Source organism: Dysidea avara, chromosome 5 (assembly GCF_963678975.1).
Source record: "Dysidea avara chromosome 5, odDysAvar1.4, whole genome shotgun sequence".
Classification (NCBI taxonomy): domain Eukaryota; kingdom Metazoa; phylum Porifera; class Demospongiae; order Dictyoceratida; family Dysideidae; genus Dysidea; species Dysidea avara.
In genome coordinates, this window is record NC_089276.1 from 15,359,334 (window position 1) to 15,379,385 (window position 20,052).

At 37.4% G+C, this 20,052-nt stretch overlaps 1 protein-coding gene across 2 annotated transcripts in view; it reads right to left on the reverse strand.

Moving 5' to 3' along the window:
- Positions 1 to 45: 45 nt before the first annotated feature.
- LOC136256357 (IgGFc-binding protein-like) overlaps positions 46 to 20,052 on the reverse strand; it is a 30,357-nt gene continuing 10,350 nt past the window's right edge. Inside the window, exons 1-5 of one of the 2 annotated variants that reach the window (XM_066049294.1) lie at positions 18,433 to 18,671; positions 11,007 to 11,297; positions 7,501 to 7,741; positions 2,839 to 4,050; positions 46 to 225 (exon numbers count right to left, since the gene is read on the reverse strand). In XM_066049294.1, the coding sequence (XP_065905366.1) occupies positions 218 to 225; positions 2,839 to 4,050; positions 7,501 to 7,741; positions 11,007 to 11,297; positions 18,433 to 18,468 (1,788 nt within the window). In that variant the 5' untranslated portion in view covers positions 18,469 to 18,671 and the 3' untranslated portion in view covers positions 46 to 217. Of the gene's footprint in view, positions 226 to 2,838; positions 4,051 to 7,500; positions 7,742 to 11,006; positions 11,298 to 18,432; positions 18,672 to 20,052 lie in introns of those variants that run through there. The other variant, XM_066049293.1, reaches the window with a different exon arrangement.

Consider the following 20,052-nt stretch of genomic DNA (forward strand, 5'->3'; position numbering starts at 1 on the left):
TCTTTGTAAGATATACTGTACTATCCCAAGTAAGTCTTCAACTGATTGAAATATGTACAATCTATAATAACACTTGTATGGATGCATCACAAGTATTGATGCATATAATGTACATCCAGTTCTGAATATGTACTACTACAAAAAAGAAATCTACAAAACGAGATACACAAGATGCTAAAACAGTTGCAAATCTGGACTGCAATGTTCATGACAGGACCTATGAATCTGTAAGAAACACATAAGCTATAAAATTCTATAGATAGCTACTCTGTACATATGCAGAGTAAATGCTGTAGCAACTGCAAGAAATGCATGATAATGTGTTATAGATATTTGTTATGATGCTATAGGCTGAAATAAGTGCAGTATACATAACTACAGTAATATGCCTTCACCATATGTGACCCAGTCTGGGAAAACCGGTCTTATCACCTATTTAAAAGTATCAAGAAATGCTGGTTTTAAGTATTTAGTGTGTTATACCTCGTCAATGGCTGAAGATATATGCACCAAATTTTCACACGTTTTACACCAATTCCTTACCTTCCAGAGCATCCACTGTGCAAGTAGCCAACAACTGAGTTTCCCACCATTTTAGATAGTGTTTAAAATGTGGTTTACTGTATCAGGCGAGCTCCAAAAGGGGAGGGAGGCAGGGGCCAGGAAGGAGGGCAATAATAGACTGTTCAAAAAATTGAAAAGGAAGGCGTAGGGATGAATTAGGCCAAGTTATGGGCCATTTAGGTCTCAAAATTGGCTAAAATTAAAGCAAATTCACAGCAGAGGTACTTATTCAACACCACGGAGCTGTACAGCAACATACAGCCATCCTCAAGCTGACCACAGCTCCATTAAGGCCCCACACTGCAAGTACGGATCACCACTAGGCTTGGGAAAAGCAGTCAGCAAAAGCAGACCACTTAAGCCTTGCTGATGTTGATTGTGAAATTAGATAGTTTATTCATGTAGCTTTGTGTTCTGGGTGAAAAATCAAATTTGCTGACATGGGCGATAAGACCGGTTTTCCCAGACTGGGTCACATATGATCTTGCAAATCAAACACTTGTGTTGCTAAATCCACAGGAATTTACAGTAATTATCCACACTCACTTGTTATGTAACATATTTACTATGTGACAGTATATGCCTAGCCATCATACATTAGTTTACTTACATACAATACAAAACGTTTAATTACTTTATGATGATGTAGTGGACAAAACAACCAACTACATACATATCATTTTACTAGCACGAAGTAAAATTTGATTACAAGAATGTGAATTGAATTATAATATTTTCTGTTGTATAAATTGAAATTTGATGGCTCATCTTGCTTATAGGTGGCAGCACTAAAATGTAGGCACTGACCATGAATGTAAGTATATTTTCGAAGTGGAAGAGCACACTACGAGTATTATGACAACATGTACATATATGTGCATCCTAGGCTGGACCCCACAGGTACAAACATTAATATACTATAATAGACCACTTTACCAGAAGCCATGGAATGTTAATTGGATAATGAATTAGCTCACTGGAGTACTATGGCGGATGGATTGCCTTCTTGAAAAATGCTATTATTTGGCCTATGCTTTGCCACAAGTCTATGAAACTAGCAGTTATGGTCTAAGGATAACTGACAAGGTCAATCAGAGCCTTGCTCATTACTTGCATGGTGCACTCAGTGGTAATAATTTGTAGCATTGTAATAAACACTCCTTTATCACCCTGTTTAAAGCATTCTGAGGCATTGCAAATGTTGTTTTACATTAGCAAGGGAAACCATTAAGCACATAACAGCAGCGTAGTCATAATGCTGCGATCATTTTGATATATATAAAAAATAGTCATTGAGTTACCTGTAGTTCATCTTACACTATGATGTTTGATAAAGTTCAACCTTTATTACTCACATTAGTATTGCCACAGACCACACAGGATAGCAGTTTAAACCAAAATCAATTATAACAGTAAGTTACAGACCCCAGCAAAGTATCTAGTAACAGGGCAAAGTATCTAGTAACAGAATGGGAGTATAGCATTATTTGACCTTTACTGCACTGTCATTAAGGATTGATTATGGCTTATAGAACTGGATACTGATACATTAGGATCTTTTCAGCAAGTATTTCTGTGACTAATAGGCTTTTCTTCACCACAACATGTACTACATTCTTGAAGCCATATCTTCATCTATGAACATGCTATTTTCACTCTGTTTGTGTCAATTGCTAGTTCTATAGATGGTAAACCCTGTGTCCAAGTGTCATTTCAATATAAGGAACTGTAAGTCTGTGAGACACTTTGAAAAACATACAAATTTGTATGAGACCCAATGTGTGGTTTAGAAAATATGTACTCCAAACATTGCAAATCCTTAATTAAATTCCTCATGCCTTTAAATAAAGTGGTCTATTCGCTTTATTTTTGTGCAAATTTTTTTTTGTGATAGAAATTTTCATGTAAAAATATTTTTGTATGATTTACGTGAAAGACTGCTCTATTAGAGTAGTTCGATTTGTGGAAGTTGTACAGCATAGACAGACAGTATATAGTAGAATGCATATACTGTACTGGAATGCTGTCACGTACTGTATGTATAAGTGATCATATTCCAAGAATATCTGATAGCCACAATAAAGCTAGATGTGCTATGAAGTAAAACATGGCTAAAAATTGGTGAACCATTTGCGACAAGTGCATGATAACTGTAATGAAACTGCAAAGATTATTTCCCTATTGGAATTTCAGCTTTTATCATACACATATAGTATGACATTTACATGAATAACAAAGAACTACAGTATTCAATACAAACTATACACTGCTAACCTGAAATTCCTCCAGGATGACCATAGCCCTCAGACGCGGCAAACCCATACACTATCACAGTCATTTTAGCATTGGAATCATCATGAGTGATCTCATTCACACCCTCAGTAATCACCAGTTGTGTAGCATATGCTTCAGGATTACTATTGACCTTGATAGCTACCCATGTCTGTGTATTCAGTGGATTGTTCACACCACATCCTGCCATGTTGATCATGTCAGCCTGAAAATCATCTGCCAATACTATAATGTTAGCATAGTGTAAATATCCAGTCACGCCTTGAATAGTGGAAAATTGAAATTTACTGTCAAACTGATTAGTTGCAGGTACCAGTGTCATCATTGGGTCACCACTGGTACCATCGTCTTGAAATCCATGAGCAAGTTGAGCAACTAAAATAGGCTTATCTGAAGATATCGCACAGTATTCTGAACTTGAGGCTGTTTTAGTAACAGATCCTGCTTCATTGAGGGTATGAGATTCCTTAACATCATTACAATAAATATCAACATTAGTGGAGTCATTGGCTGCCACTACCTTAATTGTATAAGACATTCTAGTGGTTAGCGGTGCAGTATAATATACTCTACCCCACTTTGTGGTTGGTGGAATCTGTTCCACTATTTGATCACAAAACCCAACACCCACTGGGAAAAGAGCACATTGATGACCACTAAACACAGATACTTGCTTGCTTGCAACAATTTTAGTTCCAGTCAAGTCATTTGGATCTGAAATGAGCAAAGTTTGTAGACCATTAATCATTCTTGTTCCACCGGAATATGTGATTGTGGTGTCATTTTCTATACCAACTATAAGAATATAGCTTACATATGGACTCCTGGTGGTAAAAGGTATTGACACAGCATAATAGACATATGAATCACTCATTATAGCTGGTAGACCAAGAAATGTTCCGACAGTGCTGGGTGCTACAGCCTGACCAGTCACAGTGACCTTGTCACTACCAACCCTAAGGTGAATTCCTAAATCACCAATACCACTTGATGCTGCTACCAAATTGTTTGGAAGATTCAAAACCACCTCATTGTTTCTTGAGACCATTCCACTGGCAGAGTATCCCACACCTGGAGCATCAATAGAGTATGGTGTAGGTCCTGATTCTTGTGTTGCTATTGTGATAGATGGCTCCGCGTCACCAATAGTGTTGAAGAATCCCAAGTAATACTCACGCATCTCAGTGCTGGAACCTATAAACACCAATTAATATTTTAGAAATCTGAAATTGAAATTACCATGTTAATTAAGAAAATGTTTGAGTGCACTATAAAAAGGACTTACATAGGAATGGAATTTTGATGCTCATAAAAATTGAGAATGGTACATTTGAGCACTTTCCAGAGATTAAGAATTGTAATTTGAGCACTTTCCAAAGATCTATTCACCTTTCCATAAATTCACCTTTACCTTCTTATTGAAGATGCCTGATATTTCCTAAAAGTTGATGCCAGTTAACTGCCATTACCTGACTACTTTATTAGAGTAGTTTTTGACTGTATAATCTTTATGCTTTTGACTGCTCTAGTAGGGTATCTTGATATTATTCACCAATATGTGTTTGAGTATTCTTATTCCTATAAAACTTTATAATACCTACTGTCTTCAAAATTATGCCAGCATAAATACCACAACCTAGAGGGGTCCAGGGTATGTGTGTTTAAAACCAATTTTATACAATTTTTGAAAGTTGAGACAGAGATATTCTAATAAAAAGCAGTCACCTATGCTTATACAATATTTGGTGGATAATTCTTCAGCACAGTCACTAATCATCTTAAAACTAAAACAGGATTTTTACTACTCCAAATTCTCTGCTGCAATAATTTAAGAAGAACAGGTACACCTTGGGGATAAAAGCATAATGTAATCTCTTTTGAATAATGGGTACAAGAGCATAATTTATATAAACTTAAATTGGAGAGGAAGCTTTTGACTATAATTCTTTGTGCCCTACTTCATCCTTACTTACAAATTTACCTAGTGACAATGTGGTACGACAATAACAAATATGAACTTCACCAGCAAAACAATACAGTGCATTGGTGATACTGGGTGATGCTACAAAGTGTATCTTTGTGACAAGTTTGTAGTGTGTCATGTGGCCAAGAAAGTTGGTGCACCATACCATGAGTATATTAACAGGAAGAAAGAAAATGCATTTTTCATCTATGCATAACATCATAGTCCCTTCTCATAAACACACAATACTTGCAATATGTGACCCAGTCTGGGAAAACCGGGCTTATCGCCTATTTAAAAGTATCAAGAAACGCCGGTTTTAAGTAATTAGTGTGTTGTAGCTCGCCAATGGTTGAGGCTATGTGTACCAAATTTTCACACGTTTTACACCAATTGCTTACCTTCCAGAGCATCTACTGTGCAAGTAGCCAACAACTAAACTTCCCGCCATTTTAAAACCGAGGTTGACCGTATCAGGCGAGCTGCAAATTGGGTGGGAGGCGGAGGCCCTGGAAGGCGAGCTGCAAATTGGGTGGGAGGCGGGGACCCTGGAAGGCGAGCTGCAAATTGGGTGGGAGGGGGGGGGCCCTGGAAGGCGGGCAAGATGGTGTTCAAAAATTGAAAAGGAAGGTCAAGGGATGAATTAGGCCAAGTTTTGGGCCATTGAGGTCTCAAAACTGGCTAAAATGAAAGGAAATTCACAGCAGAGGTACTTGATTCAACACCACAGAGCTGTACAGCCACATACAGTGATCCCCAGGCTGACCAGAGCTCCATTAAGGCCCCACACCACACGTACGGATCGCCACTGGGCTTGGGAAAAGCAGCCAGCAAAACCAGACCACTCAAATCTAGCTGATTTTGATTGTGGAATTAGATAGTTTATTCATTTAGCTTTGTGTCCTGGGTGAAAAATTGAATCTGCTGACATGCGCGATAAGACTGGTTTTCTCAGACTGGGTCACATATACACCTGTACCTATAGCTGCCTTCTACATGTACTTCTGGTACCCCACATACCAAATGTAGTCAGTCATCAGTAGTGTAGCCATGTCTGAAGTAGGGATTAAATGTCAACTAGTATATGTGCAGCAGCATTGAAACCGGGTCACTACTGCTGACCCGGATGACCCACTGACCCCCGGATTTGACCTGGATTGACCAGCCGAGGCGTGCGATAAGAGCTATGTTTCGGCTAGTCACGAGCGAGACTACGTTTTGAGCGTTCAATATTGCAACTTCAGCCTAGCTGTAGGTTGAAGACCAAAAAAAAAAAAAAAAAGGTCATTACCTACTGACAATAGCTACCCCTCACCATAGATACCCTCAGTTTCGTGCTACATACTGCACTTGCTAATAAATGGGCGTAGCTGAGCGTATGTTGGTAATGCAATAAGTGGGCATGGCTCACGAAAGAGCTACGCGATAGCGTTTATAAGCTTCCACGTCGTCAAACGAACAATTTAGTTTCTCACGTGATCCAATCCGGGTCAGACCCGGATAATTTGTAAACCGGGTCGGACCCGGATGACCCGAAGAAAATGTGACCCGGTTGACCCGGATGACCCGACCCGGTTTCAACGCTGATGTGCAGGTGACCTCCCTTGTTTCATTACTTTAATCCCTACTGAAGTGTAAAAATTTTTATGCACTTTTTTTGTAATAACGTAGATCATTACTGGTGAACTATCACATATCAAATCAAAGGAATGGTACCAGACACAATATATTGCACAACTGAATGCATACCCCAACTATCAATTAATGAAATGTGAAGTTGTCATGTTGCCATTCTACTTTATTGTCAGCGATATGTTTCACTTGTTATACACTATTCATAACAAAGAAAAGTATGAGAAGCGCATTCCTAATACTATGGCAATTATGAGTGAACATGCACACGATTATCAATTTGTACAGTGGCCATAAAGCTTCAGTTTCAACTATGTTTCCACCCATTACAGGGTATATTACAAACAAAGAACAGAATGAGAAGCACCTCTATAATCAATCCAGCACCTATGTAATAGAAACAGGACACAAAGGAAGACAAAGGTACTGCACTGTAAGTCCATGACATGTGCATTGTAGCTATGGCAGTTGGTGAAAAGGCACAAGTTAGGTAAAAGCGATGTCAGCCCATATCCATAGTCGAGTTATACTTGCAGTCAGTTAGTAGAAAATTTGTTCCACAGAAACTTGTTGAAAGGGTTTGGTGCTGCTTGAGCACATTTATGGGCTTGGTTGTGCCTAACCAATACTGCCAAGTTGTTATGAAGGAAACAGTAAATTTTCTATTGGCCACACTAGTTATATAACAGTGGCGGATCCAGGATGGGGCATTTGGGGCAAATGCCCCCCCCCCCCCCCTTCAAGATCGAGATACTCTAATAGAGCAGTCAATTACTCTAATAAAGCAGTCACAATGTTCATGAGGTAGTGTAGCTTACCTATGAAGCTACAAATAGGATTTTATTTTACATAACAGACGTGATATAGTTGGTAAGGATAACTAGCTATTATTGTTGTAACCTTTTTTTTTTTTTTTTTTTTTTTTTTTGGTCTTCAACTGGTTTTCAGCAAGTTTTTTTTGTCTTCAACTGTTTTTCAGAAAGGTACCCCCCCTCTTTCGAAACTCTGGATCCGCCCCTGTATAACTACAGTACATCTCATCTTCTTACTTGGTCCCACATCAATACGGTAAATATATCTTCCAGCTACATTGACATTACTACCAGTAGCAACTCTGATGATGTTCGCTGTACCAGAATCAGGATGGGTCTCCTTAATATTGTCTACACTAATTCCAACTTGTGCATGTTCTCCACCACTTTCACTCCATCCAATACCATTATCGGCATATTGAAATATTGCATAGGTCCTGTCTCCATCTGTTGCCAGTACAACTTGAAATGTGTTTGTCTATAAGAATAATACATCTGTACATATGCTAAATTTTTCAATACAGCAAATTATGTCATTTTTTTGTATTTCACTGCAATAGTAAATGTGATATTGAAATATATACAACCATAGTTAGCACAGACTTCAACCATGTATACTCTAGATTCCAACAAACCAAAGCCACTAGGAGAAATACACTCAAACAAATGAAATGATGTGAATAATAATCAGAATCACTTGATTACATGTTGTTTTTAATAAACCACACATAAAGCGATTCCTGTTAAACAGTACAAGTTTAAGAAATTTTAAATTTGATTAGGGATCATAGAAAAAAAAACAACACATAACTCACATAAAGCGATTCATGTTAAAGAGTATAAGTTTAAGGAAAAATTAAAAAATTTAAATTTGATTAGGGATCATAGAAAAAAAAGTAGGGAAACAAGCGAGGTCCCCTAAACCTGCAGATATACTATAGTGAACATTTAATCCCTAATTCAGTCTATACCCAAGACCACTGAAGACTTGATTAGGGATTAAATGTTCACTAGTATATCTGCAGGTTTAGGCAACCTCCCTTGTTTCCCTACCATTTTTTTCTATGATCCCTAAAATTTCTAATTTTTTGTTAAACTTATTTGTTTACTATTATTATTATTGGTGAACCCATGCATACCACATCAAGAAAAGATGGCACCAGAATTAATGTTTTTGTCTGAACACATGTCCCAGCTATCAAAATCTGCTTCGAAAGTGCAGTGGCCATTACGCTTCGCTTTCAGCTATGTTTAGCCTGCTACACAGTGCTACAGATGAAAAACAGTAGAAGAAGTGCCTCTGCGACAATCCAGTCACCTTGAAAATATGACAATTTGTGTGCCCCCAACTATCAATTACTGTCTTGAAAGTGCAGTTGCCATTACACTTTGCTTTCAGCTATGTTCAGCCCGTTATCGAATTACACTTGCCTGAAGGCATCAGGCAAGCAGTCAGTCAGTAGAAAATTCCATGAATAATTAAAAAATAATAATAATTCGTAACTATTTATTGGAAGATTTTAGGATCGTACTGAAGGCACTTTCGGGCTTGGTTATACCTAACCAATACTGTCAAGGTGCCAGGATGGAGTTGTGAAGCTGGTTTTTGGGTGAAGTTTTTGGCTAGAAAAACCCAAATCTCCATGATCCCTAATATACAGTACTACCATACTGTATGATAACCTTACTTTAGTTTAGTGTCTGTTCTATTAGAGTGCAATGATTTAATCTGCTTCCTTCAATAAGATACTGTACCTACCTATGCTATATGTTATATAATACAATCACTACATCTTAATGGGTAATGATGCATGTGTAGCATAAAGTTTATTAAGCTTAAGGTGAAACTGTTTATTGATGAAGTAGTAGTGGTGGATCTAAAAAGTTGGTTTATACCACAAGGGTAGTTCTAGGATTTGCTTAGAGCTAGAAGTGGAATTCACTTGAGTGAAAGTTCACTTGAGTGGAAGTCACTTGAGTGAGTGTGAAACACACTTGTAATGCAAAGCATGCTCTAACTAGGGGAGTCTAAGAGGCATGTCTCCACAGGAAAATTTTGAACCATCCTGAGATTGAATTTAGTAACAATTTGGCTGCTCATTTTTATTGAATAAGCAGTATGAGTGATTGCATGTTAAAAGAATGTTCATTATTCAATAACAAGAGTCTATAACTACCAGTAGCAATTTTAAATCTGCATGACATACAATGGGCACAGCATCAATGTAGCACAACAGCTTGACTGTAGCATTTGGAGATGTACTTCACAGACGTACTCCTAACAGCTATAGCTATAAATAGCTCTTAGGTATACCTGACCATTTTAATAGAGTACATTTTAGAGTAACTGACTGTGCTATTAGGACATCTCAATCTTGAAATTTGATTGGCTGCAAGCTAGCTACTGTAGTCTACCCCTGAAGTCGAAGTTCTTTTTATAGCAAAGTTATGATGGCTAACATGTGCATTGCTTTTATTGGGGGGTTTATATGTGAAGGTTTCTGTTTCTTTCATACAATAGTCTCATGCCACTATGGCTGCTTTTCCAACCCTGATAGGGGCAGTGCTGGAACAGCATTAAAGACTATGTCATTATACATATATAGCTATGGTAAGCATACGTAGTTTTACTATCACTTAATACTTTGCTGCTAGTATGCAACTATGTACCCGCCAGCTCTTTTTCAGGTGTTCACTGTTTCAGAGGGGCAGTGGGAAACATTGCAACTGCCACTGAGAGTAAAGTACTAATACCTAAAACATAAGTAACAATGCATTCACCATTAAAATTGAAAAAATAAATTTAGTATCACTATGCCCCAGAAATACCCATAGAGCCTACAGCTTTTGCAGTATTGTGTGGTGGAAAAACATGGTAGTGACAGCTGGAGTGTAAGCAATGTATGGGCTGGCTAACCTGTGTTGCTATGAAACTTGTAGCATTCCACCTGCCTCAAATTGTACTGTAGCTAAACAAAAACATTAAATATGAAGAGCTTCACATACACTTCATGCTGTTAGACTGGTTTTATGGCTTACTTAAAAAGTATCGATTGGCGTTCAAAAATTTGAGTGATTGCCTGTGACTATACCGTAACCTTAAGGGAACTTGATGTCCTTGTGCAGTTTCCTTTTATCCTAAAGCTTACAAATTACATTAAAACTACCAGTACAAAAAATCTGACTTCAGCATAACTTATCATTAGTAAAATTGTGACAGCAATCAAGCTGTGTCCCTAGTGGGGTGTGGCTTCCATTCCAGATGTTCTGTAATATATACTTTTTATGTTAACAGCAAGTTTCTAGGAATTTCAACCAGAAGTGTATTCGATAGTAAAATATGATAACCATTTATACCCTATGTAACTAAATCTTCAAGATTTTTTAGCAGGTTTTATTGACCAATAATGCTTTATTTTCAAATATTATATGCATGATTATTTGTGACTCAGTCTGAGAAAACCGATACAGTCAATCTCAGTTTAAAAACTATCTAAAATGGTGGGAAACTCAGTTGTTGGCTACTTGCACAGTGGATGCTGTGGAAGGTAAGGGATTGGTGTAAAACGTGTGAAAATTTGGTACACATAGCTTCAACCATTGGCTAGCTACAACACACTAAATACTTAAAACTGGCATTTCTCAATACTTTTAGATATTAGGTGATAAGCCCAGTTTTCCCAGACTGGGTCACATTTATCTTCTGTGCTACATATTTTCTTTACATGCAGTGCATGCTGTACCTGAGTGCCTCCAGCAGCTACAACTTTAGTATAAGTTGCAATCAATATCACAGTAGCTGAAAAGTCAGCTTGGCAGGGATATGCATCATTGACGTAACTATTAGCCTTCTGGAGCAGTGTAGTATCATCAATTGCAGCAAACACAATAGACCCACCAGGGCCAATGTTGGTCCAAAATGGTGCAATGACTCTCACATCATTTCCCAATGGAAATGGATCAGTTGTAAATGGGACAGCACGAAAAGGAAATGCCAAGATGTCGGGCACTGTTAATCCTCCATATCGCGTTACCTATGTAGTGCATACATACATGTGGTAAATCACATACTGCAGTTGTAGCTACATCCCCATATGCATACACACACACATACATGCATACACACATACATACATGCATGCATACATAGAAGAAACTTAACCTAGCCAAATAAGTTGTATTAGTTAATTTAAGGCTGTGGTATGAATACAGATAAAGATATAACCACAAGAAATGTTGGCCTTTATAATGTTGGCCTCTTGCGCTAACAAGTGTGTGAAGGAGGATGAGAAGGAGAAGAATACGATGTATGACAAAATGTCATGTGGCATTACTAAAATATGAGAGGGATTGTTTACTTACTAATATGCTTACATAACATTATACCAAAGGTTGTGCTGTATCACGAGGTGTTCTTTTTACTGTTTTAAAAGTTGAGCATTCGTCATTCATGTAAATAACACAAGGTAGTTGCATGCCCTAATTTCCTTGACCACACAACGTACTACTATGAGTCTTGATAAAAGCAAATTAGTTAGCCATCAGCTACACATAGCACATGCAGAAGCTAAAGAATGAAAAAGAGTTGCTGATAGCAAGAAGAAATTCAGCATTAGCAGCAGCAGCAGTATATAGCAGCAAATTTGATACATAGATATACAATTGCACCTATACTTGAAAGAGCATTGTTTCTTTTACCAGTAACTGCTCCTGTTAGCTGCATGCTGCATTTAGTCAACTATTAATTTTTTTTAAATTAATTATGCAGAATAATAACAATAACTAGTGGCCTGGAAGCTGCAGTAACATCACTGTGATTTTCAAGTGCCTGAAGGAAAGTTTATTTACCATGTGATAAAGTAGGAAACTTTTTATTTAGCTACCTCACATGATGGCATGTACACTGTAGCTAATTTGAGATATGGAGCTACTACTATTTCAAATTTGATTTTGGCATCTTATTTATATAGTTCAAAATAGTAATTCTGTTTTAATAAGCATTGCAGCCGCTCTTTTAATCTGGTGAGTATATAGATTAGCTAAACATTAAGTATATTATATTGATTTACGATTTTATATAGTGACTAGATATTGTAAAAATGAGTTAGAATTGGCTATTTTGGCCTGCATAATGCTTGAATCAAGTGCACAGTGTTTATTATATATATATATCATCCCAAAAAGTAATGAAAGATTCTTGACAGCAATATTTGCTTATAGCCATTAGCTGGCAGCTACATATGACAACTGCATGCATATGTAAAAAGTAGCTACAGAATGAAAAACAGCTGCAGCACCAGGTAGCAGCAGCAAGCAGGCAGCAAGTAGAAGTAGGTAGCGACAAGCAGACAGCAACAAGCAGAAGCAGTCAGCACGCAGAAGTAGGCAGCAGCAAGCAGAAGCAAACAGCAACAAGCAGAAGCAGCAAAAGCAGCAGCAGTATCAGAAAACAAAAATGTCACCAAAACAGATTTCTGATCCTTGGCCAGTATGTGCATATGCTCTAGACCACTGTGCTAACCATTCAGCTATCTGTGCCAGCTAACAACCTTTCTCTTCTCCTCTACCTTATAAAATATGAGTCAAAGAGTATGATATATTTAAGAAGATCAATGAAGAAGAAACCAAGGCTGAACCTGTCACTAACCCTAATGCTAACACTGAAGTTTGCCTGTCAAGCACATGATGTATTTATGAAGGTAAGTTCAAGGTGAGCTAGGGTTGGCTCATCCATCTACTTGAACAACTCACCAAAAAATTACCATTTTAAGTTTGATTAGGGACAAATGAAAAAAATCAGAAAAACAAGGGAGGTCGCCTACACTGCAAATAATATATAATATACTAGTGGACATTTAATCCCTGATTCAGTTGATGCCCATGACTGAATTAGGGATTAAGAGTATATCTGCAAGTGTAGGTGACTCTCCCTTGTTTCCCTCATTTTTCTATGATCTCTAAAATTACATATACGTACAGTGTACTTGTTTGTCTACTGTTTTAAAATATTGTAATGATTGGTGAACCCACACATAGCACTGCATAAAAAGAAAGGATGGAGCCAGAGGTAATGTTTTTGATTGAACGAACATCCCAGCTATCAATTAATAATCAATTGCCAACTCAAAAGTGAAGTGGCCATTACGCTTCACTTTCAGTTATGTTCAGCAATGTTACAAACTAAGAACAGTAGCTTAAGCACCTCTGAAATCAATCCAGTCACCAAGGAAAATATGGACGATACTTGTTTGTAAATTATTGTAAGGAAGCCATTGCACTACCATGAATTAATGCTTGGGCTGTCAGCAAAAACATAGGACACAAAGGAGGACAAAGGCAATGGACCATAATGTGTGCAGTGACAGTAGTGCTGAAACAAATAGCAACTTTTGCTCTTCAAATAGTTGCAAACAAAACAATCGAATATTTGATTATTCTTTAAGTTTTTACTTCTATTGAATAAGTACTGAAATCTTTTGTGAGGGAGCAAGGTAAAGCCTAAGAGCTATTTCTATCCTTTACTGAAATAGAATTATTACAGCATAGATACATTACTTCATTCACAATCTTAAATTTCAAGGCTGGCTTTTCCATCTGAATACAGTGTACAAAGTGCTAATGATTATTCAAATAGTGTGTTGACAAATTGAATAGTGTCATGCTGACCAAATAGTCAAATAACCAAACAATAGTTTCAGCACTAGTTGACAGTACATACTGCAGTATGCCAAAAGGTACCTACTGGGTTGAAGTGACATTGAACAATAAAAAAATCAAGCCCATAACCTTAGCTGTTATTGAGTTATTATTGTCTGAAGGCTCTAGGCAGGCAGTTAGTCAGTCGGTCAGTAGAAAATTCCATTGCATAAAAATATTTTAAAATTTCATAGAAATCTATTGGAAGCACTTTGGGTCACACCAAAAGCACTTTTGCGCTTGATTATACCAAACATATTACAGCTCAATTTTAAATTTAGATTTTTTTATTTGCTCAATAGATAGAGTATTGATTACCGATTTCAGAAAATATACTGTTAGTAGTTTATTGAGTTGGAATTGGCTACTTTAGCATGCACAAACTAAAAAGGCATATTTTTCTCTGAGGCTCCCCATACATTTTAATGGATAAATGGCACAATTGAATTAGGAAGCCATCTAGTAATCTAGAATGTCTTGAAACTGCAGTTGTTTCTAGCTGCAAGTTTGTAATAAGAGTGACTCTAGGGTTTATTGGATCTCCTTGATCTTTGCATGCTGTTGTGGTGAGCAAATATTTTTCACCTACTGCACACTTGTCAGTGGAATGGTGTATAGACATATGTAAGTGGCCGAGTGAAAAGATTAAAATCAGCAACTTTAATTGGTAATAATTAAAGTATAGGTGTCACAATGATGCAACAATTTATACCTAAGTTGGAGTTATTGTTACAATTATGGCATTGTTATGCTGATTTTGATATACAGTAGTAGCACTAGTTGTGAAACAACCACCAGAAAATTATTGTGTAGCTGAAAATTGCTAACATTAGCAAAGTGGTGTAATGTATTTCATGGACTGGACTCATGGACTGGAACATTTTGGTCTGGGGTACAAATTGGTCTGGCCGGACCATTTTCAGTCGACCAAATTTAGTCTGCCTGGACCATTTTTAGCATCCAAAATTGGTCTGACCTGGCCAAAATTGGTCCGGCCCAAACTTGGCTGGCCACATGCACCCCTGACCACTCAGACCAATTTTGGTTGACAAAATTGGTCTGGGTGGCCCACCAATGCATACAGCCAATGGTACATAGCTAAGTTGTTTGTGATGGATCACTGCAGCCGACCTAGCTATAGCTATTCTCAATTTATCAATCTCAAATAATGAGCATTGCAGGCATTATTACTGCATGGATTTATGCTAAAGGTTATCCAACAAGGGAATGGGTTACTGCATGGGATCAGCTAGCTACATTGGAGGTGCATAAGATAGAGATACTCTAATAGAGCAGTCACCTATAACATTCATCAGCAGGCACTGATCTGGAGATAAATCAAGGTGGGTGGCCGGCCCAGATTTTAAGTTGAGAGTCCTGAATGTCTTAATATTTATACATCAGGGTAGAGCTGACACTATTATTTGTTTAGCTTGTACAGCAAAGCACACAGTAGCATGATAGCCTCTTGTACATGTATTTATTTATTTATTTATTTATTACTGTGTAGGACTCCATCAAGGAGTATAACACACAGATACAAAAACAAAATCAAAGTAAATTCAGATGATTTAACAAAATATCCTTAAAACAGTTTATAGATGGCTGATTGACCACATCTTCTGGCAAAGTGTTCCATAATTTAATAGTGGATGGTAAAAAGGAAAATAAGTACGAGTTGATTCTTGCTTGTGGGATTCTGAAACGTTGTGAATGACCTCTGGTAACTGATGACATTGATATTAGTGAGATAGATGGAACTTCCATTTGACAATTGATTATCTTATAAAACATGACTGGCTTGCAAAATGTACGTCGTGATTCTAGAGAGAGCCAATTAAGTGATGTGAGCATGTTAGTAACACTACTTCTCCAGGAGTAATTGTTCATTGTATACCTTGCAGCACTACGTTGAATCTTTTCTATGGCAAAAATATCAGATTGAAGGTGAGGAGCCCATATAGGTGAAGCATATTCTAGTATGGGTCTGACAAGGGACTTATAGCAATGAGATCTTACAGAAATTGGACAACGATTGACGTTCCTCCTCAGAAAAGCTAAGGCTGAATTGGCCTTATGACAGATGTTATGAATATGATTTTTCCAAGTAAGATGTTCATCAAATGTTATTCCTAGATATTTTGCCTTGGAGACCTTTTGAATTAGGTGATCAAATAAGTAATAGTTATGTTCAATAATATGATGTTTATTTGAAATTGTAAGATGTACACATTTAGCTGGGTTAAATTCCATTTGCCATCTCCTGGCCCATGCTTGTAAAGTATATAAATCTTGTTGAAGATGCTCAGAGTCATTGGGAAAATGAATGATGTTGTAAATTAAGATATCATCTGCATAAAGTCTAACAGTACACTGGAGATCTTGTGTAATATCATTTATAAATATTAAAAACAATAAGGGTGCCAAAACTGTGCCTTGTGGCACACCGGAAAGTACTGTAGAAGGACAGCTATTTTCTCCATCAATAACAACTGATTGTGTTCTTTCTGTCAGAAAACTTTTGATCCAATCTAGCAAGTGGCCATTTATTCCATAGTGTGATAATTTGTGACAAAGTCTTTCGTGAGGTACCTTATCAAATGCTTTGGAGAAGTCAAGAAACAAAGCATCAATTTGTTCTCCAGAGTTCAATGCTTTAGCAAAATCGTTCACTATAATGTCTGATCATGAGTTAACACCAGTGGCTAGAACAATACACCTGTGACACCTCATGTGCACATACTGCGCATTCTTTCTTTAGTATGTGATATGTAGGAGATGATAGCTTAAGTTTGCTCCATTAAATAACTAAATGTGAACTATCACCCCTACTGATCACATGTAGCCAAAGGAATAAACACTTCCTTAAAGGTTATAATATTATAAATTATAATAATAATAATAATAATAATGAACTTTACAGTATACATATACATACATACATACAAGTTGCAGATGTTGATATGATAGAATCGGGACATATGGCAGCACACTGATGGTCCACTGACATCCTGTGTCAGTGGCCGGAAGCTAAATTGTAGTAGTGATTAGCTACAAAGTTTACTTACTAGTCTAAGATTACTTAAAAGGGGGGAAATTAACAGTTAAAGAGAGTTGAAGTTAGGTTAGTGAGGGTATGTAGCTATAATATTCCCTGTATGCTTTTCACTACTTGACCAACTTTAAAATTTTTCTAATTTTTACCTGTGCACATACTACACATTCCTATGTGATACGTAGGAGATGATAGTTTAGGTTTGCTCAATTGAATAAGGAAAATTTACTGATCACATGCCACACAGGATAAACATTACCCTAAAGGTTATAGTTATAGTATTCCCTGTATGTTTACTTTAAAATTTTACTAAGTTTGATGTGGTCGTATTAATATTATGCTGGGGTGACTTGTCAGCAATTATAAAAGATGTATCTGTAAAGTAGACCCCATTTGTTCCTTCAAGAACTACGCTGCCAGGTGATAGCTAACACTGTTCAATATCTTAGATTAATACCATACCTGTTTCACTGCCTATACAAAAGTCTCAATAGTAGCAGTGAAATTTATCCCGTATTTCACTGGTAGCAGTGAAAAAGTTGTAATTGCAATTTCATTGGCTAGAATTTATGTTAACAATGTAGCGCCAATTAGTGTTGACGCGTGTTTAGTACATAGTGACAAATTAATTGCGTACATAGCAACGCTAATGCACAACATGCGCATATGTAGCGAGTATGGTATTAACTGGGAATAGCATGGGTATAGCAGTGAAATTTGGGATAAATACCACGAGTGTTGTATTGGAAATGGTAAATTTCCACGAGTGTTGTATTGGAAATGGTAAATTTCCACGAGTGTTGTATTGGAAATGGGGATAAATTTCACGAGGCGAAGCCGAGTGTATTTATCCCAAATTTCACTGCTACCCATGCTATTACTAGTACAAATTCACCAATGCATACTGTAAGGTAATAGACTGGGTATAGTATTGGAATCTGATTGGCATGCACTAGGAACTTAGTTCATATTGACATATGCAAATATTTTGTTAATAACAAAAGAGTGTTCATGATTAGTATTGCTATCATTTTAGTAAATATTGTATGTCTGAGTGGCTGCAAGGCCATGTATAGCTATAGCTATGACATGGCATTTAGTTTAATATGCATTTTTCGTAAATTAGATCAGGAAACAAAACTACACTACTCATAATAATAGTTTGCAGGCCATGTAGTGGTTCAGTCCTGTCACTGAAATATCGGTCCGGGTAAAATCGGTCCGGCCGGACCAAATTTGGTTGACCAAGTTTAGTCCGGCCGGACCAATTTTGGCATCCAAAATTGGTCCGGCCTGACTAAGGCCCCTATTAGGTGATTATTAGTTTCTCATCCAGCCTTTCTAATTATTATGATGCGGGCGGGAGGGTATTACCATTATACCATTATTTTATAATATTAACACACTGATGTACAGACCTTGTCCAAATTGTCTTTTTTTCTTACTACAAACATTTCCTTCACCAGCTGATTCTACTTTTCGTGATCGCCACATGTTTTTCGACAGTCAACTGAAAGCCTGCTTTGATGAAGTCGATAGAGCACGATTGCAACTGGCACTGCAGCAATTTGTTAAGGAAAACAACAGTTCTCCTGGTGATATATAGCGCATTGTAGCGTTCATCAACAAAAATTATAACAGTTTGGTATCACTTGTTCTTCTGAGCATGCGCAGAGTAAATAATGGCTTACCGGGGTTTTCAAGTCCGTTGTCCTATGTATTTTGGCGCATGCGCTTATCAGTGCGAAAGAAATGGCAGATTCAAGTGAGATCAGGTAACTGTGTGTGCCCTATTATGATGGATGATTGTAAATGTGGTAAAACTATTATTCAATGTGTTGTTGTGACTCCTTTATCACCAGTTAATGGCCCTTCGGTTAGTAGGTTTTTTAGCGCATGCGCAATTATAATAGGACAACGGACTTGAAAATCCCGGTACCATGCGGTAGCTTAAGAAGGATGCGGGCGGTGGATGAGAAACTAATAATCACCAAATAGGGGCCTAAAATTGGTCCGGCCCAAACTTTGTTGGCCACATGCACCCCCTGACCACCTGGACCAATTTTGGTTGGTCCGAGGGTGTACCCGGCATTGTGTGGACAGGTCGGTCCGTGCTAAGTATATTGTGATGGATCACTGCAGCCGACTTAGCCTGGAAACTATAGAAATGAGTAGCGTAGTTTAATTTCCCGAGTTGATTTACGGAAAATGCATATAGTAGCTAGAAACTAAATTCCATGTCATATAGCTATATATGCAGGGGCGTAGGGAGGGGGGGTTCCGGGGGGTTCAGGAACCCCCTGTAAAATTTAGACTTCTGCAAGCAGGATCTTACCACACCATTTAGTGTGGCAGGACAAAATGAGTGAGTAATATAGTGTAATGGCGCAGCACAACAATTGATAAAACTTACATTCATCTCTCAGGGAAGGATTTACAGAGGTAACATGAGCCCTCTTCAAAACTTGTTAAAAAGATCGATATACTCTAATAGAGCAGTCAGGTATACTCTAATAGAACATGCATGTAAATATATCCATGTCCATATGAAGTTTTTCAGACATTCTAACATTAAATACAAACTTAGCATGACCTTATACTGCTATAGCTTTGGTGTGCAGTGTTTAAAGATATAGAGCTCCAGTAATTTATCACTTGTGTTATGCAAAATGAATTCATACTATACATATTTGTATAGTTATATTGTTTCGATTGTAAGTCATTCCATTTGTATCAGTGGATTCATGGCTCCTATACCACAGTGAGATATAACTATCACTTACAGATTACTATAATTATGTGTCTCTGTGTTAAGCTGTCTGTTTCCACTAGGTAGCTTTATCTAGTACTACCTTCATCCCAGGGGCACTTATATGCATCATAATTAATGTACTTTTGCATAAAATATAGCAATTTGCTGAGTTTTGATTCATTAAAATATTGACAGTCTCTCAGCGGCTGGGGGCTGTGCCCCCAGACCCCTGCTTCTGATAACTCAATGCTGGTGCTGGAACCCCCCTTCAAAAAATCCTGGCTAT